This window comes from Diadema setosum, chromosome 4 (assembly GCF_964275005.1).
Source record: "Diadema setosum chromosome 4, eeDiaSeto1, whole genome shotgun sequence".
In the NCBI taxonomy this organism is placed as follows: Eukaryota; Metazoa; Echinodermata; class Echinoidea; order Diadematoida; family Diadematidae; genus Diadema; species Diadema setosum.
In genome coordinates this window covers 11,124,688-11,148,564 of record NC_092688.1, presented here as the reverse complement: position 1 = coordinate 11,148,564, position 23,877 = coordinate 11,124,688, and the positions used below count along the sequence as shown (strand labels likewise).

The following is a 23,877-nucleotide window of genomic DNA, read 5'->3' as shown; positions in this document are numbered from 1 at the left end:
GTCAAGAATACCGTACCAGCAAATTTGATTTGGAATAATGGATAGACAACAAGCAAAAAAAAAAAAAAAAAAACTCCTGTGCAACGTTTATGCTCAGCACATGAATTCATAAATTGTTCTATCATGCTATATTATGAGCCTAAAAGCCTCAATGTAGACGTAATTGGCCTATATGTGGCAAGTACTTTTGCCTTAGTTTGCGATTTTTCATTTTGTTTGTTTTGATTTTCTACAATCTATGGTTCTTTGAAACACAGAGGTTTTTTTTTTTTTTTGGGGGGGGGGATGGAGGCTAGGGATTCGGAGCTGGGCAAATTGTAAAATTAAACCAGAGAGACGTTCATAAACTTCAGATTTTGGTAAGCTGTAGAATATAGACCTGAAAAGAATGGGGAGGGGGGGGGGGGGGGAGGGGCAGTGTGATGTTTTGCAAATCTGTGCATCAATTTTATGATCTTACAGAACTGGTAGTGATAGAGTTTCATGTGACTGACATCTTTCATTCATCTTCCATTACAAACAGATATTAAGGCATTTGTGTGGACAACCCAACAACTTGCAGACTGGAATGAAATGAGTGCTGTCCTTCGATGATGGGCTACTTTACAGTATTGTACTCCCTACCACATTCCTGCAGATTTCTCCTATCATCTCAAGCTGGAACAAGAACCGTAAGTTACATTGCTATCTGTCAAGGATTTAGAGTAAATTAGACAGACCAGTGTGTAATACACAGTGCAGGCACACTACTAGTAATAATAATATTCCTAATATGATTTGCCACATACTGAAATAATTGTTTTGTCTTACTCTTTCTTTAATTACAACTGTATTTGTAGTTTTATGAATGTGAAGCACTGACATAACATGGAATCCAACATTTTGACATCTAATTATCTGTAGTCATGTTGCATTTTGGTATAAAGGCAATGCTGTCCCTCAGTCTCATTTTGATGTGGTAGCAGTATGCATTTCTTCAGTGTCATGTATCTTTCAGGACTGTTGTAACTGTAGTTTTTTATTGTTAGTTTGATTATTGTTGTGTTTTTATTTTTTTATTGGGGGGGGGGGGACAAGGGAGATGAGGAAGAACAGTTATACACTCTGTACTGATATGAGATACCATCAACTTTGCAAAAGTCAATGGCACATACTGTATGACAAATTCTTGGCAGAGACGATGAAAATGAACTGTCTCAATATACATTTATAGTTTTACTCATGTCAATGTGTTTTTTTCTTTGTTCACTCAGAAGTCAAATGTCTGAGACATTACTTACATGGAATTGACTGTGTCACTGATTTTTACTTGTGATGTCCTGCTTTCTTTATTCTTTACTTTAGTTCTGCTCCTGATTCTAGTCAACAATATGTTCATTCACCATTTCGTCTGGCGTAGCATCCTCTTCTTACTGCACTCAAAGGTTACATTGTGCACCATGCTAAAGGTGAGCAAGATCAATAAACAGCAATCCATGCAACACCTTTTCATGTAGTATTTGGTTTTATTTTGTCATAGACAATTACTAAGAAAATCCAGTGTCAATGGACAATTAGGTGTAATCCTACTACAGTCTTGTTATGCACATTGTCACATTGATTTAAACTTTATGATTAGAAAAAAATGCATTAGCACTTTTGAGTAAAACATTACCAAAGTGTTGATATGAAAGGAACATTATCATATAATTATTTTCTTAGGGAAATCGGTGTAGTTTTAGAAATGTGTAAAATTAATTAAGAAGTATGTTATGACTGTTGTATCAAATGTCATCATTCTCCTCTGCAATGGAGAAGTAACATTGTCTGTGAAAAACAATTGTTCCTCTTTGCATAGGGAGAGAAGCAGATAACAACTGTCTACTGGAGAAAGCCAAGAGAAACCCGAAACAGCTACAAATGACTAGGGTGGCTGAGCTGAACATCTGCACTAAAATCCAAGCCATGGGATCATTGTGGAAGGAGATCATAGCAATATTTCACCACAATCACAGAGTTGCTCCACACAGCAGCATCAAACTTTTCACAAGAGTGTGTGCTTTATGAACGGACAGGCAGGTTCTAGCAGAATATTTTGATGTTCTTTTTGATTTTCTATTTAATGACTTTGGGTTTGTATGTGTGCAAAAATGGGGGGGGGGGGGTAGTGGTGTCATAAAGTAGGACATCATTTTTAGTAATGATAATAATAATAATAATAATGATAATAATCATCATAATCATAATCATAACAATAAAAATAGTAATAATTGTAATAATCAACAGTGCTTATATAGCATATGGAAACATTCTGTATTATGCCTTTTGTGCTCAAGGATAGAAATGATTGAACAAAAACATGCAATTGCAATTACAATGATACCTTTTTTCACGTTTAGACTGTAATGGTAGAGACATTACAAGCAAATGTATGCCATTGCTTTTTTATTCAGAATAACAAATAAGTCACTACCTTTTGAACGAAGGTTTCTCTCTGGTGTGTTTCCTATTTAAAGTAGTTCTTCAAATAGTGTGGATTCAAAAGTTAATATCAACAATTTGATCTGTATATGAATTTTGACTGGAAGCTAGTGCAAGCTTCTTAGCACTGGTGAAATTTTTGTTCATTTCTTTTTTTTTAATTTGGACACTACTCTTGCAGCAGAGTTTGGAATAGCTTGTAATCTCTGTATCTGTTTGACTGACAATCCACAAAGTAATTAATGACAAGATCAACATGTCACATTAAGAAACCATGAACTGAATGTACTGCTGTGCGTTTATCAGTAAAGTCTCAAATTTTCAAATTATTGTATGTGAAAGAATCAAGGAGACATTAAGGGACATTAATCCTACATACAGTATCTCTCACTGTCACCTTATTCACTGATATTACTCTTGATAACCATCAATCCACGGGTCTCTCTATACTGCTTTGTCACAATGATGCCATCCTCAATTTCCACTGTATTATGCTTCCCCTCTCTGACTTTAAACAGTGCTTTTCACAACAAAACCATAGCTATGTCAAATACTATATAGATGTCTCTTCTTTTACTTTGTTTATGAACCAGCTCTCCCATCAAACTATTCATTTTGTCTCCCTTAGCCCAGCCACCATTAGGCCAAACCCATAAACAATTTTCAGTATTTTTAAATTATGCCTACCCCAGCACCTGTGACACCCACAGCAGACATAAACTAAAGTCAGGACCAAGTCAAGTCAAGTTGTGCAAGTTAGAAAGGTATTAGTAGACTGCAAGAGGGATATAAACAATTGGATGCTTACATTTCCTCTGCTTGCTCTCTCTCTGCAACTAAAAAATGCCTAATAAATTTTGACAGAAAATGTTTTCTTGGATGATAGATGTACTGCAGTACATAGCCATATTATTGCAGTCTGTGTCCACATCAGAAATTATGGCCTAGACATCATTATCTATGTCTTTTTATATTGTATATTTTTGTGGATTTTACTTTTGAAACAATAATGAGTAAATGCAGATCTGATAGCCACTTCTTACTGAGCTTAGATAAGGAACTTTGTATATGGTATCCTCTAGCAGTGAGAGAAAAGAAAGGGAAACATGAGAATTTTTTATCTTGCAAAATAACATGGTATGGTAATGAATAAAATTTCAGGCACATACTGTGCATAATATGAGTGCTTACAAACTTTTACAAAATTAGGGAAGATCAAGACTGCTTGCAGAAGATTTATAATACACTTTGTGAACTGTCACCGCACTTTAAACATCAATTAGTTCAGTCACTGTCTACGACATTGTATTGCCTTTAATATGAAGAAGGTTATCCATACCAAATCAGCTAGTGTCTTTGTAATTATGTACTTGTATTCATATCATCAAATTCTAGATTGATTATAAAGTCAATGTTTGGTAAACAGCATTTGACCAGGTTGAAGTTAGGTGATGGGATATGGAAGGAGGTGGAACATTTTGGTCATTATTTTGTAAGATTTTGGGGCTTTAAAGGCAAGAGTCAGTCTAGTCTCATACGTCTGAATAACATTTTTGAATCTACAAAAAAAAAAAAAATGAAATATTGTAGTACCCTGAATGCCATGAAATATAGATATCATCAAGGTGGATGATACATACAGAGCTTGGTATAAATGTTAGAACATAACAGAAACCTTCGTTACATCTGAAAAATAAATGAAAGGTAATGAACTGTACCTTTACTTCATTCAAGTTGGAATCTGCATTATATGAGTAGTATGATCCACGTATAGTTTATTGAAAAGCCATATTTAAAACTCGTGTACACACGTGGTAATAAATCTATGAATGAGAAAAGATACCCAAGTAAAGCTCATTTAGTTTTTATGTACTTTAAAAAGTTTTGTAAGGTGTCACGTGTAGGAAATGAATACAGAGAGGGATTGTGTGTTTGTTTGTGTGTATGTGTGTGTTTGCGTGTGTGTGAGGGAGAGAGAGAAAGAAAGCGAAAGAAAGGGTGGAAAAGAGAGTGAAAGAGAGTATTACCAGCACAGAATTATTTTCTTTACAAGAATGACACATTCACAAAGCAATAGAGCAAACTGATTACATTTCATATTCGAAAACAACATGCTTCGTGGTTATAGCACGAGATACAGTAATGCTCCGAGGAAGAGAGTGAATCTTGAAAATTATGATTCGAAATAATGTGCAGAAAGACCGATGCAATGAGCTGAGAGCAATGATCAATTTGTGATATAATGAAGAACAACTCAATAATAATGCCTTTCTGCGAATGGATGAGAGATTTAGAAGGGGGAAAGAAAAAAAAAGTATCAAACAAAATCTTGATACCCAATTCATATCACTAGTATACAAAGGAGCATCGCTAATGCGTGCGCTCGATTATGTGCGCGCGCGGCTATGAGAAATGATGAAGATAACCTAACGCGCAGCGCGTGCGCGCCGATGGTGTCACTTCGTGAAAAATGAAATCCGCACCATGCGCGAAGAATCGAAGCGGCACGGCCGACGGTGCCGGTTCGTGAAAATATTGGAAGCGTTGTTTACGTGTTTTTGTGTTTTCACGAACCGGCACGACGGATTTTGCCCGATATTTCAACGAAACTTTTGTTTTTCACGATGAACCAAGAACATGAAACACACAAACAACTCCTAATCTGTCGTGCAGTGAGATATTTAGGTAACTGGACGTGAAATATAGGCGCAATCATGGATTTTGCAAAGGCAAAAACTTCAAACGCGATTATCTCGAAACTTACTTTCGCGGCTCCGGGGCCGGCTGTGCCGGTTCGTGAAAACACCAGCGATGTTTTCATTGCAACTGATTGACAAATTGCCCCACATCGACGTAAATAAGCACTGAATTGATCAGTGTTTTAGTAGTAGCCATGATAAAAAAATCATGGGCGTACATACTCGAGCAGGATTCGAACCTACGACCTCCTGATCACCGGACAGGCGTCATCTCCACTAGACCAACCGAGCTTTCGCCCGACAGCAAGTGTTGGTTCTAATCCTTACAGCATGCAGCGGGTACTGCTTTGTTATTTAAATTCATGAAATTCTTCCGTCGAGATGTTTTCATTGCAACTGATTGACAAATTGCCCCACATCGACGTAAATAAGCACTGAATTGATCAGTGTTTTAGTAGTAGCCATGATAAAAAAATCATGGGCGTACATACTCGAGCAGGATTCGAACCTACGACCTCCTGATCACCGGACAGGCGTCATCTCCACTAGACCAACCGAGCTTTCGCCCGACAGCAAGTGTTGGTTCTAATCCTTACAGCATGCAGCGGGTACTGCTTTGTTATTTAAATTCATGAAATTCTTCCGTCGAGATGTTTTCATTGCAACTGATTGACAAATTGCCCCACATCGACGTAAATAAGCACTGAATTGATCAGTGTTTTAGTAGTAGCCATGATAAAAAAATCATGGGCGTACATACTCGAGCAGGATTCGAACCTACGACCTCCTGATCACCGGACAGGCGTCATCTCCACTAGACCAACCGAGCTTTCGCCCGACAGCAAGTGTTGGTTCTAATCCTTACAGCATGCAGCGGGTACTGCTTTGTTATTTAAATTCATGAAATTCTTCCGTCGAGATGTTTTCATTGCAACTGATTGACAAATTGCCCCACATCGACGTAAATAAGCACTGAATTGATCAGTGTTTTAGTAGTAGCCATGATAAAAAAATCATGGGCGTACATACTCGAGCAGGATTCGAACCTACGACCTCCTGATCACCGGACAGGCGTCATCTCCACTAGACCAACCGAGCTTTCGCCCGACAGCAAGTGTTGGTTCTAATCCTTACAGCATGCAGCGGGTACTGCTTTGTTATTTAAATTCATGAAATTCTTCCGTCGAGATGTTTTCATTGCAACTGATTGACAAATTGCCCCACATCGACGTAAATAAGCACTGAATTGATCAGTGTTTTAGTAGTAGCCATGATAAAAAAAATCATGGGCGTACATACTCGAGTAGGATTCGAACCTACGACCTCCTGATCACCGGACAGGCGTCATCTCCACTAGACCAACCGAGCTTTCGCCCGACAGCAAGTGTTGGTTCTAATCCTTACAGCATGCAGCGGGTACTGCTTTGTTATTTAAATTCATGAAATTCTTCCGTCGAGATGTTTTCATTGCAACTGATTGACAAATTGCCCCACATCGACGTAAATAAGCACTGAATTGATCAGTGTTTTAGTAGTAGCCATGATAAAAAATCATGGGCGTACATACTCGAGCAGGATTCGAACCTACGACCTCCTGATCACCGGACAGGCGTCATCTCCACTAGACCAACCGAGCTTTCGCCCGACAGCAAGTGTTGGTTCTAATCCTTACAGCATGCAGCGGGTACTGCTTTGTTATTTAAATTCATGAAATTCTTCCGTCGAGATGTTTTCATTGCAACTGATTGACAAATTGTCCCACATCGACGTAAATAAGCACTGAATTGATCAGTGTTTTAGTAGTAGCCATGATAAAAAATCATGGGCGTACATACTCGAGCAGGATTCGAACCTACGACCTCCTGATCACCGGACAGGCGTCATCTCCACTAGACCAACCGAGCTTTCGCCCGACAGCAAGTGTTGGTTCTAATCCTTACAGCATGCAGCGGGTACCGCTTTGTTATTTAAATTCATGAAATTCTTCCGTCGAGATGTTTTCATTGCAACTGATTGACAAATTGCCCCACATCGACGTAAATAAGCACTGAATTGATCAGTGTTTTAGTAGTAGCCATGATAAAAAAATCATGGGCGTACATACTCGAGCAGGATTCGAACCTACGACCTCCTGATCACCGGACAGGCGTCATCTCCACTAGTGGAGATGACGCCTGTCCGGTGACCAGGAGGTCGTAGGTTCGAATCCTGCTCGAGTATGTACGCCCATGATTTTTTTATCATGGCTACTACTAAAACACTGATCAATTCAGTGCTTATTTACGTCGATGTGGGGCAATTTGTCAATCAGTTGCAATGAAAACATCTCGACGGAAGAATTTCATGAATTTAAATAACAAAGCAGTACCCGCTGCATGCTGTAAGGATTAGAACCAACACTTGCTGTCGGGCGAAAGCTCGGTTGGTCTAGTGGAGATGACGCCTGTCCGGTGATCAGGAGGTCGTAGGTTCGAATCCTGCTCGAGTATGTACGCCCATGATTTTTTATCATGGCTACTACTAAAACACTGATCAATTCAGTGCTTATTTACGTCGATGTGGGACAATTTGTCAATCAGTTGCAATGAAAACATCTCGACGGAAGAATTTCATGAATTTAAATAACAAAGCAGTACCCGCTGCATGCTGTAAGGATTAGAACCAACACTTGCTGTCGGGCGAAAGCTCGGTTGGTCTAGTGGAGATGACGCCTGTCCGGTGATCAGGAGGTCGTAGGTTCGAATCCTGCTCGAGTATGTACGCCCATGATTTTTTTATCATGGCTACTACTAAAACACTGATCAATTCAGTGCTTATTTACGTCGATGTGGGGCAATTTGTCAATCAGTTGCAATGAAAACATCTCGACGGAAGAATTTCATGAATTTAAATAACAAAGCAGTACCCGCTGCATGCTGTAAGGATTAGAACCAACACTTGCTGTCGGGCGAAAGCTCGGTTGGTCTAGTGGAGATGACGCCTGTCCGGTGATCAGGAGGTCGTAGGTTCGAATCCTGCTCGAGTATGTACGCCCATGATTTTTATCATGGCTACTACTAAAACACTGATCAATTCAGTGCTTATTTACGTCGATGTGGGGCAATTTGTCAATCAGTTGCAATGAAAACATCTCGACGGAAGAATTTCATGAATTTAAATAACAAAGCAGTACCCGCTGCATGCTGTAAGGATTAGAACCAACACTTGCTGTCGGGCGAAAGCTCGGTTGGTCTAGTGGAGATGACGCCTGTCCGGTGATCAGGAGGTCGTAGGTTCGAATCCTGCTCGAGTATGTACGCCCATGATTTTTTTATCATGGCTACTACTAAAACACTGATCAATTCAGTGCTTATTTACGTCGATGTGGGGCAATTTGTCAATCAGTTGCAATGAAAACATCTCGACGGAAGAATTTCATGAATTTAAATAACAAAGCAGTACCCGCTGCATGCTGTAAGGATTAGAACCAACACTTGCTGTCGGGCGAAAGCTCGGTTGGTCTAATGGAGATGACGCCTGTCCGGTGATCAGGAGGTCGTAGGTTCGAATCCTGCTCGAGTATGTACGCCCATGATTTTTTTATCATGGCTACTACTAAAACACTGATCAATTCAGTGCTTATTTACGTCGATGTGGGGCAATTTGTCAATCAGTTGCAATGAAAACATCTCGACGGAAGAATTTCATGAATTTAAATAACAAAGCAGTACCCGCTGCATGCTGTAAGGATTAGAACCAACACTTGCTGTCGGGCGAAAGCTCGGTTGGTCTAGTGGAGATGACGCCTGTCCGGTGATCAGGAGGTCGTAGGTTCGAATCCTGCTCGAGTATGTACGCCCATGATTTTTTTATCATGGCTACTACTAAAACACTGATCAATTCAGTGCTTATTTACGTCGATGTGGGGCAATTTGTCAATCAGTTGCAATGAAAACATCTCGACGGAAGAATTTCATGAATTTAAATAACAAAGCAGTACCCGCTGCATGCTGTAAGGATTAGAACCAACACTTGCTGTCGGGCGAAAGCTCGGTTGGTCTAGTGGAGATGACGCCTGTCCGGTGATCAGGAGGTCGTAGGTTCGAATCCTGCTCGAGTATGTACGCCCATGATTTTTTTATCATGGCTACTACTAAAACACTGATCAATTCAGTGCTTATTTACGTCGATGTGGGGCAATTTGTCAATCAGTTGCAATGAAAACATCTCGACGGAAGAATTTCATGAATTTAAATAACAAAGCAGTACCCGCTGCATGCTGTAAGGATTAGAACCAACACTTGCTGTCGGGCGAAAGCTCGGTTGGTCTAGTGGAGATGACGCCTGTCCGGTGATCAGGAGGTCGTAGGTTCGAATCCTGCTCGAGTATGTACGCCCATGATTTTTTTATCATGGCTACTACTAAAACACTGATCAATTCAGTGCTTATTTACGTCGATGTGGGGCAATTTGTCAATCAGTTGCAATGAAAACATCTCGACGGAAGAATTTCATGAATTTAAATAACAAAGCAGTACCCGCTGCATGCTGTAAGGATTAGAACCAACACTTGCTGTCGGGCGAAAGCTCGGTTGGTCTAGTGGAGATGACGCCTGTCCGGTGATCAGGAGGTCGTAGGTTCGAATCCTGCTCGAGTATGTACGCCCATGATTTTTATCATGGCTACTACTAAAACACTGATCAATTCAGTGCTTATTTACGTCGATGTGGGGCAATTTGTCAATCAGTTGCAATGAAAACATCTCGACGGAAGAATTTCATGAATTTAAATAACAAAGCAGTACCCGCTGCATGCTGTAAGGATTAGAACCAACACTTGCTGTCGGGCGAAAGCTCGGTTGGTCTAGTGGAGATGACGCCTGTCCGGTGATCAGGAGGTCGTAGGTTCGAATCCTGCTCGAGTATGTACGCCCATGATTTTTTTATCATGGCTACTACTAAAACACTGATCAATTCAGTGCTTATTTACGTCGATGTGGGGCAATTTGTCAATCAGTTGCAATGAAAACATCTCGACGGAAGAATTTCATGAATTTAAATAACAAAGCAGTACCCGCTGCATGCTGTAAGGATTAGAACCAACACTTGCTGTCGGGCGAAAGCTCGGTTGGTCTAATGGAGATGACGCCTGTCCGGTGATCAGGAGGTCGTAGGTTCGAATCCTGCTCGAGTATGTACGCCCATGATTTTTTTATCATGGCTACTACTAAAACACTGATCAATTCAGTGCTTATTTACGTCGATGTGGGGCAATTTGTCAATCAGTTGCAATGAAAACATCTCGACGGAAGAATTTCATGAATTTAAATAACAAAGCAGTACCCGCTGCATGCTGTAAGGATTAGAACCAACACTTGCTGTCGGGCGAAAGCTCGGTTGGTCTAGTGGAGATGACGCCTGTCCGGTGATCAGGAGGTCGTAGGTTCGAATCCTGCTCGAGTATGTACGCCCATGATTTTTTTATCATGGCTACTACTAAAACACTGATCAATTCAGTGCTTATTTACGTCGATGTGGGGCAATTTGTCAATCAGTTGCAATGAAAACATCTCGACGGAAGAATTTCATGAATTTAAATAACAAAGCAGTACCCGCTGCATGCTGTAAGGATTAGAACCAACACTTGCTGTCGGGCGAAAGCTCGGTTGGTCTAGTGGAGATGACGCCTGTCCGGTGATCAGGACCTCGTAGGTTCGAATCCTGCTCGAGTATGTACGCCCATGATTTTTTATCATGGCTACTACTAAAACACTGATCAATTCAGTGCTTATTTACGTCGATGTGGGGCAATTTGTCAATCAGTTGCAATGAAAACATCTCGACGGAAGAATTTCATGAATTTAAATAACAAAGCAGTACCCGCTGCATGCTGTAAGGATTAGAACCAACACTTGCTGTCGGGCGAAAGCTCGGTTGGTCTAGTGGAGATGACGCCTGTCCGGTGATCAGGAGGTCGTAGGTTCGAATCCTGCTCGAGTATGTACGCCCATGATTTTTTTTTTTATCATGGCTACTACTAAAACACTGATCAATTCAGTGCTTATTTACGTCGATGTGGGGCAATTTGTCAATCAGTTGCAATGAAAACATCTCGACGGAAGAATTTCATGAATTTAAATAACAAAGCAGTACCCGCTGCATGCTGTAAGGATTAGAACCAACACTTGCTGTCGGGCGAAAGCTCGGTTGGTCTAGTGGAGATGACGCCTGTCCGGTGATCAGGAGGTCGTAGGTTCGAATCCTGCTCGAGTATGTACGCCCATGATTTTTTTATCATGGCTACTACTAAAACACTGATCAATTCAGTGCTTATTTACGTCGATGTGGGGCAATTTGTCAATCAGTTGCAATGAAAACATCTCGACGGAAGAATTTCATGAATTTAAATAACAAAGCAGTACCCGCTGCATGCTGTAAGGATTAGAACCAACACTTGCTGTCGGGCGAAAGCTCGGTTGGTCTAGTGGAGATGACGCCTGTCCGGTGATCAGGAGGTCGTAGGTTCGAATCCTGCTCGAGTATGTACGCCCATGATTTTTTTATCATGGCTACTACTAAAACACTGATCAATTCAGTGCTTATTTACGTCGATGTGGGGCAATTTGTCAATCAGTTGCAATGAAAACATCTCGACGGAAGAATTTCATGAATTTAAATAACAAAGCAGTACCCGCTGCATGCTGTAAGGATTAGAACCAACACTTGCTGTCGGGCGAAAGCTCGGTTGGTCTAGTGGAGATGACGCCTGTCCGGTGATCAGGAGGTCGTAGGTTCGAATCCTGCTCGAGTATGTACGCCCATGATTTTTTTATCATGGCTACTACTAAAACACTGATCAATTCAGTGCTTATTTACGTCGATGTGGGGCAATTTGTCAATCAGTTGCAATGAAAACATCTCAACGGAAGAATTTCATGAATTTAAAAAAAAAAAAAACCCTGACATGTTGATATGACTTTATAGAACTAGATAGAATGATGCACTGAACACTCTATTCTACTAAGAAGTGACTCAAACTTAAGCTAAAAAAACGAAAGAAATATTGTTCTTATCATTGTTAATCCAATAGCTAACTCATATATACATGGTAAATGATTACCTCCGATGACTTTGATCTTTTCTCGCGTCCCTTCACTGAGGAAAGGCTTCAGGATGAAGTAGACAGCTGGGAAAAACTTCGTCGGCCTGACGAGAAATAGACGGTGAATCAGTTCCGGGTAGTGTTGTTCAAACAGCCCAGCGACCTTAGAGGTATAATTTACCATTTGAAGATGAAATAAATTCAATCCAGCATTTAGTGCTTTAGAATAGTTCTAAAATGTGTGTTAGGGATAAAAACAACCACCGTAAAAATTTGAATCAGTAAAATCGATGTTAAACATATTGTTAAAATAATATGCAAAAATGTGAACAACATTTAAAATAAAAATATTTCCAGAGTAAACCGTCTACACTGTTATGGTTTATTGAGAAAAATGCAGATATCTCCTTATATTTTAAAGGGACTGTACAGTACTGGTTGAGGTGGGGATTCATGTTTTGAACATTCCTAAGTGAGATAATGAAAAGCCTCTTATGAATTGTATGAAAGAGCATGTAATTTTAAGAAGGATTCAACGTTTATTTGATGAAAATTGGTTTTCAAATGGCTGAGATATCCAAAAAAGTGTTAATAATAAAAGGCGACATGCCACAACTTTATTAGGATCTCTTTGTTTCACCTTGTTTTGGGATATCTCAGCCATTTCAAAACCGATTTTCATCGAATAACCTTTTGATACCCCTTAGAACTGCATGCTCTTCGACATCTCATAGAGTGGTTTCTGAATATCAGAACTGTACACACCCTAGCTTTACCGCGAAATTGTATATGATAGGATGTTTCGTGGTACAACAGACCTACACATTATGCATTGAATGTCATATCTTGAACAGTTTGTAAATCACTGTTCCTAAAGGTAAACAGGACCTTTAATTTGTGCGTGTGTGTGTGTGTTTGGGGGAAATTAACTCTTTATGTGCCACGTTCACACACCCAACTCAGTCGACGGCGTGCCAACTTCGCATATTCTGGTCAAACCCACAAACCCGCCCAAACCGATGAAAAAAATTGCCAAATGCCACGGTGCAATGAAAGCTTTTCTCTATAGCTTCCGTTCGTCTCACATAAAGCTTCCATTTTATGTGGTGATTGGTTTCTGCCACTGTTTTGTGTGCAAAAGTCATGCCTTTACTGTAATATAGCAATTGAACATTTCAAACAAAGGCAATCATCGATTTGTCATAGCATTTTCATCAAAGCAAAGCTTGGTATTTTCTCTACAACTTCGCTCACTAATGTCCAGCTTAACAGAAATCTATAGAATTTACAAGGATTTGGAAAACATAATATTTTCTCAAAGCATGACTACTTTGGTGTCTCAAAATAATGTGGCACACGGGGGATTCATATCATGGCTCATAAAGAGTTAAGCAGAAGAAAAAATTGTCTTGGCAAAAATACAACACAAAAAACAAGAAACAAAAAGCAGAAAGAAATTATCTACGAAGAAAAAGTCATAGTGTTATAGATCAATCTTAATTGCCATAAACAGTACAGTCTTACGTGATATTGTTACCACGTTTGGTCTGTTCTTTTTTTTTATGCATTCCTTCAACTTCCTTTGGTCTTTTTTTTCTTGCATAATTCTGTTATAATTGTACAAGCCTGTTTCCTTGTGCTGGTGGAAGTGTAGATTTATATCCACCAATTCGATTTTTTTTTCTTTTTGCGCTGTGTAATAAATTAAGTGCTTCCAAGTGATGAATAAATATCCATGCTCTTACCTCTGTCATTACAGTCATACCCGGTTTCCACATGTGCGATACGCCTAGATGTTCGAGATCGACAATCCATGTTAGGCCTTCGATATGACGACCAAGCTGGATAATCAATCAATCAACCAATCAATCAATCAATCAATTTATCAATCAATCAATCAATCAATCAATCAATCAATCAATCAATCAATCAATCAATCAATCAAATCATGAGGTTAATCTAATCAAGAATTCAATCAATTAATCAATTAAGTAATTCACTATTCAAACATTTTGACTAATTAGTCAATCAGAAAAGAACTGCTTCATATAGCGATGATGACATCATTAGGAATTGCTGCTTTTAATCATGATATTGAAATCATAAAACTCATATATACAGATAATATAGGTCCTAGAAAGGACAAAATGCATGCTATAGCAATCTTTACGCCACACCACCCCCGAAAGTCAACAAATATAGAAGTGTTCATTTCTTTTTTAGAATGATAATAGAGCATTAATAAATGAGAAGTGAATTTTAAGCGCGCTCTGTCATTCGAACACAAGAGTATGTTTTCTCGCAATGTGTTTCTCTTTTCTTTTTTTTTACAATTGAAATGTTATTCAATTGCTTATTACCTATCCAGGTTATTGTATTGTCCTGATTTTGTCTTTGTTTTGGTTTACACAATTCTGATCTCATCTAGGTCGGCTTTCGCTGCATTTACATGCACTTTGGTTGTGTTTCCCTGACTATAATCATAATAATACACTGTAGCAAAATATGAACATTAGCGCAAAAACATGGTACAACGACAAGACAGAAATGACTTGTGCGAACTTTGAAAAGTGCTGATATATAATAACTGCCCATGGTGATAATTGATTTTCTTCCCTTTCCATCAAGTATAGGCCCTACACGTACTTGAGAACCAATAATGTTTATAGGTTTTCTAAATCTTAGAACGATGACTCGAACAAGCTGAAGTGAACAGTCTAACCCACCTTTTTTGAAACTGCCTCTTGTTCTCTTTTAAGTCGTTCCAGAATGAAAATGTTTGTCTTGATAATATCACCTGCTTTCACGGAGAATAGGAGACCTGTTTGGGAACATGCGATTTTTGCAGAAACAGCAAAACTTTTAGTTATATCAATTATACGAACAAAAACTTATTACATGATTTACGCTGATACCTATCTTGAAAGAGTCATCATGAGGATAATGTATCAGCACACAAACAGCCATATATAAAAAGAATAATTATATATATATATATATACGATTGCTACTTAAAAATCTGTTGCCAGATAACTTTTATATGAAAACGGTCTTGTATCCTTCTTCCATTATTATTATTATTATTATTATTATTATTATTATTATTATTATTATTATTATTATTGTAGTGTCGGTCTCATGTAGCAAAGATGCCCTTCAGGAAGAAGTTCTTTCAAATTTTCAAGCAAAAAAAAATTGTTGAATGATATTTATAAAAAAAAATGACATCTGCACACAAGATGATTCAACAATGTAACTTGGTTGCGTACAAAAGCAGTACTTGGTAGCCATATATATATATATATATATATAGGCCTATATATGTGTATATGTATATATATATATATATATATATGTATATATATACATATATATATATATATATATATATGCATATATATGTATATATATATATATATATGCATGTATATATATATATGTATATATATATATATGCATGTATATATATATATGTATATATATATATATATATATACATATACAGTTATATGTATATACGTTTAGACTTCTGATATTCTGTGCCTATCCTTTTTTATTATTTTGCTTTTGTTACATTTTGCCTACCATTCTGTTCTTCTGGCTTAATTACTTTATCGACGTCCACTTTAAAAGATGTATACAGTTACACTTTAAATGCATTATGTCAAATCAAAACATCACAACAACATACAATTTTGTATTATTTATGTAACATTTTAGGATCCTTTAATACTGGCCTGATGTAGTTTAGATGTTTGTACAATCATGTTTTGCATATTTATCATACGCACGCTTATCTCGTCCTTTCTCGATATGTAGGCCTACATAATGTACAGTATTTATGTGTATTCATGTATACTCGCTTGAGTGTATATAGATTATATATTAGTGTGTGTGTGTGTGTGATAGTAATATGCAAAGCTGTGACAAAATGCTGTCATACCAGGGAGGTGAACTGGTCATACCTTTCGGGTCGACGTTGCCAATGGGAGAAATCCAAACGATGTGACCTTCTTTGTCCACTCCTGTGGCGCCTCCAGGCCAGTACTTCAGGCAAACCTTGATAGGGCAATGATCAGGGGCGGACTGTCATTCCAACGATACTCAAACTTCACACATTTTTGTTTACATTTACTTCAAAATTAGCATCTCACTATCATGTTGATAAGTCGGCATAACAGGTTCACATAATCACATCATATGCCAGTGTACGCAGTGGCGGATCCAGAGGGGGCACACCGGGTGCGCGCCCCCTCTTTTTTTTTTTTTTTTTTTTTTTTTTTTGTTCAAACGAAAGAAAGAAAAATATGGGGGGTGGTGCGTCCCCTTTAATTTTGAAAAGATGTCTCCCCTTTACTGAATTCTTGGATCCGCCCCTGATATGGAAAAGTTACAATAAGTTCATCCGTATTTTTCTTTATTTATTTTATGCATATTTTCGAAAATTTTTGTAATTCTTAATTTTGTCAGGATTTTGTCTGATTTCTACGAAAGAGATCATGTCGACACCACGTTGCAATAATCCTCAACAAATTACTTCGTGGCCCTTATAACACGTGAACAGCAGTTATTTTGTGTGTCTAACTAGCATATCAATTTACTCTTTACTCTATGGATACTGTTTTGCTTTGCCATTTTGATTTTTTTTTTCGTTTTGAAGGATAAGGACAATAAATCAAAAACATAATAACTAAAAATTTTCTTCTAAGAGTCTCGTTAAACTCCTCACTATTAGGAAAGAGGCAAATAATTCATGTAAATTACCACCTTTATACTCAAAGTCTAACCAGCTTTATCGTCTGTCTTTATCATTGTATTAACGGCTATTGCATAGTGTAATGAGGATTGCATTACGTGATGGGAATTTCATATCAGGTTTAATAGCAAGGTGCTGTCCAAACTGAAAGTCACTCGTGCACATTAGTCGTGTCATTAATAAAGTCCGCTAAGGAAGGCATTGTAACTGAGATTTAGGACATGTCTATCTAACACATTACAATGTGAGAAAGGTACAAGCAAAAGTACATGTCTTGCTTTACTCACTCTGTGAGTTAGCTAAAGGTAGCTATCGCAAGCGTGTTTACAATGTTAACAATAATTTATACATTTTGAAATCCTTCGCAGATGGCCATGAAGGGAGGGGAGGGGGGTGGAATTATTTCTTGAGGAAAACACGTCTCGTAAGCTATAAAATGCATGTATGTTTATCTTATGTATGTATGTATATATATATGTATATGTATATATATATATATATATATATATATATAATTTAAAGGGTAAATTAGAATGGCATTTATATTTTTATTAAGTATTTTCCACTTGTTATCTATTTTCAGCATTTTGTAAAACCTTCTTACTTACTTCGGGCATCTCATACCATTCCAGGATTGTATCGATGCGGTTCTGACTCCGCCATGTTAGGTCCTGGATAAAGATAATCAGACGACAAAAAATACGAGATATAGAAGGAAAAAAAGAGACTCTCCAATGCCACATAAGCGAGAAGTAAATTTATGAATAAACTCAGTCGTGTTATCTTTTCTTTGTTATCATTATTACGACTTTAATCATTTTGATAACTTAACAATCACAGCTAATATAAATGGGTGAATGCAGTACAATTGACATCTAAGACCCAAATTGCCTGTGTGAAAAAAGCACAACCCATTTTTTACTTTAATATGGGTTTGCTCATATATCATTGTTGTAATTGGTAAAAAAAGAAAAAAGATGCCGTAAGTAATAAACAAGGCAAGTGCCAAAATGTGTCTCGCTCACATATGTACCACAACACACTTGTAAAAATCTAACTTTGATTGTTATAAAGTGGAATCAAGGCAAAGTGTTAGTACAACAAGAGCTTTGTAACTTAACATCGGTCCCTAAAAGTTCGTTGACCCCTGTTTTGACCTTTGACCTTGTGGTGATCTTCAACTCCCCAAGAGACATCTACCACCAAAGTTTGGTCGCAAACAGCCCTACCCAGCAAAAGTTATAAGCCATATTCGAAACGCGCCGTAAAAGCTTAACATTGACCCCTAAAAGTTCGTTGCCCCCTGTTTGTGAACTTTGACCTTGTGGCAACTTTCAACTTCCTAAGGGACACCTTCCATATAAGTTTGGTCACAAACGGACATACCAATCAAAAGTTATGAGCCATAATCGAAACGCGCCGTAAAAACTTAACATTGGCCCTTTAAAGTTTGTTGATCCCTGCCTATGACCTTTGACCTTAAGGTGACCTTCCTGTTTGGTAACATGCGTAACTTTGCATAAACACTCTTCACTCCAAGTTTGAAGCACTCAGTACAAAGTACTTTAAGTTTTTGTAGCGTTACGGACGGACGACGGATGGACGACGGACGGACAGACGCCGCAGGCGATCCCTGATAGTCTCCCCTCACCTCCGGTGGGCTCGAAAAAAATCAATATATTCATAATTGCTGTATGATTGATGCATTCGATAATTTTCATCTGGACAGTAAAAACAAATGGAGGCGTTGTGGGAGTCACGTAAGGATATTCAATTTTGAGATTTTTATTCGTCACAATTATACTTCCTTTAGTTCTCTGGTTTGCAAACCTATGGAACTCGATAAGACACGTATCTGTAAGAGTTCATATAAGCTATATCTTCTTTTAAAAAGCAGTAAAACGAGAATAAGAGAAAAAGGGGATAAGAGAGAGAGAGAAAGATCATAAGAGAATAGAAAATCATGACCCTACAACACGAAAGAATACCCAACGGATTATACTTTTGTCCAAATATTCTGCAGAGTGAGTATTATTGGTACTCACCTGTCTGAACATCGCCTCTGCCTTTTTCACTGAAAACCTCCGTGCTAGATTTAGGAAACACCAAACACTGAATATCTTTAGGAGAGATTCCAATCAATATTTAAGCTGACTTTATTATGATCATATCAAACAAACAAAATACCAGGAATATACTGGCATTAAAATCGGACCTAAATGAGGATAAGTTTATAGAATTCTGAAGTTTCTTCTCTTTTCAGAGTGTCTGTGCCATAGTATTGCTATGTTACAATATGCTCCTTTTGCATCCTAAAACAAAATTGATATTGTTGATAGTATGCTTGTAATTATCAGCATTATATATCAATGGCCACAGTACAATGGTACATAGATGTATTAAACAAAAAACACCTTATTTGTATATTGATGTTGCTGTTGTTTTCTTTTCTTTTCAGTGTTCTTCCATCGTTATGATTACTTCTTCTTTTTTTTTTGTTACCATGACAAAGTGTGCATAGTTCCTCTTTTGTTGTTGTTATAATACCATTCGTGCATAAATTTCATATTATAAAAGGGAAAGAAAAGGAGTCTATTATCATGATTATGAAACTACATAGACATTCTTGTTGGTAGCACCCGTCAAAACTAGCACTGATGATAATTACACATTGAGGAAGTTCCGCATTCAAAGGATAGTATTTTCTAAGATAAATTAGGTAAACATATTAACTTTAGGTAGCATTATTGACTCATAATCTGTCTGTGCTTATCACTAGGAATCTTGGCAAAACAACACAGGAAAGCAAAGAGAAAGAGGGAAAGAAGGAGAAAAATGGGGAAGAAACGGAGTGAAAAAGAAGAGAAAAGAAGAAAGGACATAGAGACAAAGAAGAAGAAACATGGGGAAGAAGAAAGATATTAGCACTTGGGTTGAAAGCTCTTCTCTAGAGAAAACATAATATACGTTTGTGACAAGTATCCTCAACAGTTATAACAAATATTACTGATAACCCTAAAAATCCAGCTGATGGTGCAATAACGTGGATCTAAATTTAGTTTCTTTCATAATTAATTTGTATGGAGTCATTCCGAATATGGATGATAGGAAAAAACAAATCCATTCACCTGACAAGGTAAGGTATAGTTAGTAACAAAATATGTTCACTATAGCTTCGTTGATGATTTTTATGAAATAAAAAATAAAAAACACGAGAACACTTTTCACATTTTGAATGAAAAGATAGATACACGGTTTTTTTTTTCTTCTGGCTTAAGAAGAACGGAGACACAGTCTTACCTCTCAAAAATCGTAAAAGCAGGTGGTCGTTGTGTCGAGGCTCTAGTACATCGCTCAAGTTTGTTTTCAGCTAGAGATGAAACATAAAAAACATACAAACACAAAACATTATAATGACTGGAATCCCAAACAGAAGACATGATATATCAAATGTTGGGATTTGCTCATACTCAGTGTTTATCAAGTCCTGATTTATTTTGGTATATAAATAGATATTGTAAAAGGACTATGCCTATTTTGCCAAATAAAATCTCAGTCTTACCATGGCACAGGCTATAAGCACACTTATCTTTTATCGCTAATTTTTTTGATTTTCTTGTTTTGTGATATCCAAGTGATTCCCTGAAATACAATTTTCAATGAAATATATATACACACATATATATGAAATGTTTTTATGAGTTAAAAAAAAATGCTGGACATTAATATAATCTATAGTTTATATATATATATATATATCTATATATATATATATATATATATATATATAAGTCCTTTGTTGCAATCAATTAACCGAAAAAACAATTTGTATTATGCAAATGAAATAAAACGAACTGAGGAATCTCATCAGAAATATATTTCATTTAAGAATGTTTTTTCTCAAATACTGTGTTGTGCAAAGCGAAATTATTTCAGTGATCAGATTTTTCTTTAACATGATACCCAAAATACTTGGAAAGTTATTGATACTGCTATAAATAGAAATAAGGAAACACCCCGTATTACTTCGATCAAACATAATGATCTCACAATTGCACAACTCCTAATTCCAGCTCCTTATCTTTTTTCTTCTTTTTTTTTTTTGCTCCCACACATAATATAATTCGGAATTTAAAGAGTTAAAAAAAGTGCTGGTTATGATAATATTGATAATATTCTTTTAAAAGATACCATACATATTATTGTTGATCCCTTGGTACATGTGTTTATTTTGTCTCTAAGTAATGGTATTGTCCCCGAGGCTATGAAAGTATCTAAGGTCATTCCAAATTTTAAGAAAGGGGATAGGGAAGACGTCTGTAATTATAGACCAATATCTTTGTTATCCACTATTTCTAAATTACTTGAAAAAGTTATTTACTTTAGACTTTTGAATTTTCTTAATAAGCATGATATCATTTCTGATAATCAATTTGATTTTCAGCAAGAAAATAACACATAGTACATCTCATGCAGTTCCTTGATAGAGTCTCTAAACAGCTAAAGCTTTTGATAAATTTAATAATACTATAGGTGTACTCCTGGACTTGTCCAAGGCCTTCGATACCATCGACCACAAAATACTTCTTTACAAATTGTCCCTTCATGGTATTCGAGGCACGGACTTGGAGTGGTTCAGGAATTACCTTACTTTAACAACTTAACTTTCAAATCAAAGATTTTTTTTTTCATTAATTCTTATATCACTGGGGACTTGCATTTTTGAAAGCCGCTCATTCATTTCTTTGATTTATCGTCTTTAACTAACTGTGTTTAATTTATTTCATAATCGTTATGATGCATTCCTATAGTCCATATCTCGCTAAGACTATAATCTCATGTGCCTTGGCATCGACCCTTGAACTCTTCCTCCTTTGTTCCTTATTCTGTCCTCCTCTTCCTTTGACCTCCTGTTTATTCTTCCCACGCGTATTTACGAGAGCTCCTTTGTTTCTGTCTGTGTATGCGTTTGTGTGCATATTTTTTTTTTCATGTTCTGTTTCCCGAGGAATATGTCTTATCGTTTCGTTTGAATATTACTACAATTATTTACTACTCACGAGGGGACTGCATTCTACAGGATAGGCTTTTTAGTAGTCCCCTCCATTTCCGACTTTTTTTTTTCTTGCTTATGATTCACATCAGTTTGTCCATGCATTTCTTCATCTTAATTATGTTTTGTCTTATTGAAAACAAATGAAGTGCATTTAAGTCTCATTTGAATATGCAAAAGTCACATTGTACTTTACTTTGTTTATATGCAGATGTCATATATTGTATACTTTCGTCGGAAATGAAATGAAATAAAATAATGAAAGGAAATGAAATATATATAATACATATTTAAAGAATTCAAAAGAATTGATTGATTTAAAAGAATGGTACTGTATTGGTTGAGATGAGAATTGGGCTTTCAACTTTTTGCCAGATTCCAAGAAAACACTTAGTACATAGCATACCATTCTAAGAGGAATTTAAAGTTTATTTGATGAAAATCTGTTTTGGAATTGCTGAAACATCCAAAAACAAAGTAAAACAAAACGATCGTAATCAAATGTGGGTCACACCTTCTATTAGAATCGCTCTTTTACATTTCAGCCATTTCAAAACCAATGTTTGTCAAATAACCGTTGAATTCCTCATGGAATTACATGATCTTTTATGTTTCATAAGAGGTAACCTGAAATTAGGTCTCAACCAAAACTATACGATCCCTTTAACATCTATTTTGGTATATCATCTTAATATTTAATGATATTATCGTACATTTCATACTGCAACATTGTATGGGCAACTTCCAAAAGTCACATTGATACAAAAGAAAGGTGTACGTATATGCACCAACTCAGGTTATCGAGACCATTCAGATCCTTTATTCGCAGAATTAAAAACACTTAAGGTAAATGACGTTATTTATTTATTTTTATCTTTTTTTTTTGGTAAAATCAACTCTTTATGTTTTGCTTACATATTGGTTAGTTGCCATCTTCTTTCTTCTCATCACTATTTCAATTAAACAAGGACATACATTCTTCTCCCACAAGACAATCTCATAAATTCAATTTGTATAATCCTAAATTAGTGATGGCTCTGAAATCTATCAGACACACCAGACACGATGTTTAGAACTCTCTTCCTTCTGAAATTCGAAGTTTAAAGTCCATGTATTCTTTTAGGAAAACTGTAAAAACAATGTTACTCTCTCGGTATCAGAAATTTGTGTATAATACATGAAATTCCTTCGTAGAAATATCGCCGCATTTCATCTATTATGTAATCATGTATTAAAAACCAACCATGAAGTGTAACTGTTCACCTGTACCTCGGTGAAAAATATTTCGTCATGCCATACTGATCAGTGATCCCGGTGAACTAACTTTGTGTAAGCATTTAGTGAAAGAAACAGACCTCTCCTTTCCCTTTCTCCTTTCTACTATCCTATCTCTACGCAAGTCATCCCTCCCTCCTGTTTTTTTTTTCTATGTTTATTATGTACGAGGGTTGCATGCAAATCAAGCCACGTTTAAGCTGTAGCCCTACTGTACTAATCATTGTACGGTTGTATTGCTGATACATTTCTGCTGTACATTGTGCACAGGCAATGAAGAAAAAATATTTTGTTAACAACTGATGTTTATGTATATGTACGGCTCCAACATTGTATGTATATGTATATGTATATGTATATGTATATATACATGTACATGTATGTTCCTGTACAATGATAATACAGGAATCAATAAATCAAATCAAATCAAATCCAATCAAATTTATTTGAAATGAACACATTAATATGTACAATACACAGATCGTAAAATATGTATTGTAGACCTGGGTGACATTGCACTGACATTTATTGCACGATTAATGTCTCAGCGAGG

General features: G+C 37.0%; 1 protein-coding gene across 1 annotated transcript in view; it reads right to left on the bottom strand.

Moving 5' to 3' along the window:
* The window catches only part of LOC140226862 (SEC14-like protein 2), a 29,696-nt gene that overhangs the window by 4,926 nt on the left and 893 nt on the right, over nt 1-23,877 (bottom strand). The window contains exons 2-8 of the mRNA XM_072307292.1: nt 20,297-20,366; nt 19,042-19,085; nt 17,605-17,667; nt 16,206-16,299; nt 14,967-15,061; nt 13,986-14,081; nt 12,259-12,403 (exon numbers count right to left, since the gene is read on the bottom strand). Coding sequence (XP_072163393.1) covers nt 12,259-12,403; nt 13,986-14,081; nt 14,967-15,061; nt 16,206-16,299; nt 17,605-17,667; nt 19,042-19,085; nt 20,297-20,366 — 607 coding nt within the window. The remainder of the gene's footprint in view (nt 1-12,258; nt 12,404-13,985; nt 14,082-14,966; nt 15,062-16,205; nt 16,300-17,604; nt 17,668-19,041; nt 19,086-20,296; nt 20,367-23,877) is intronic.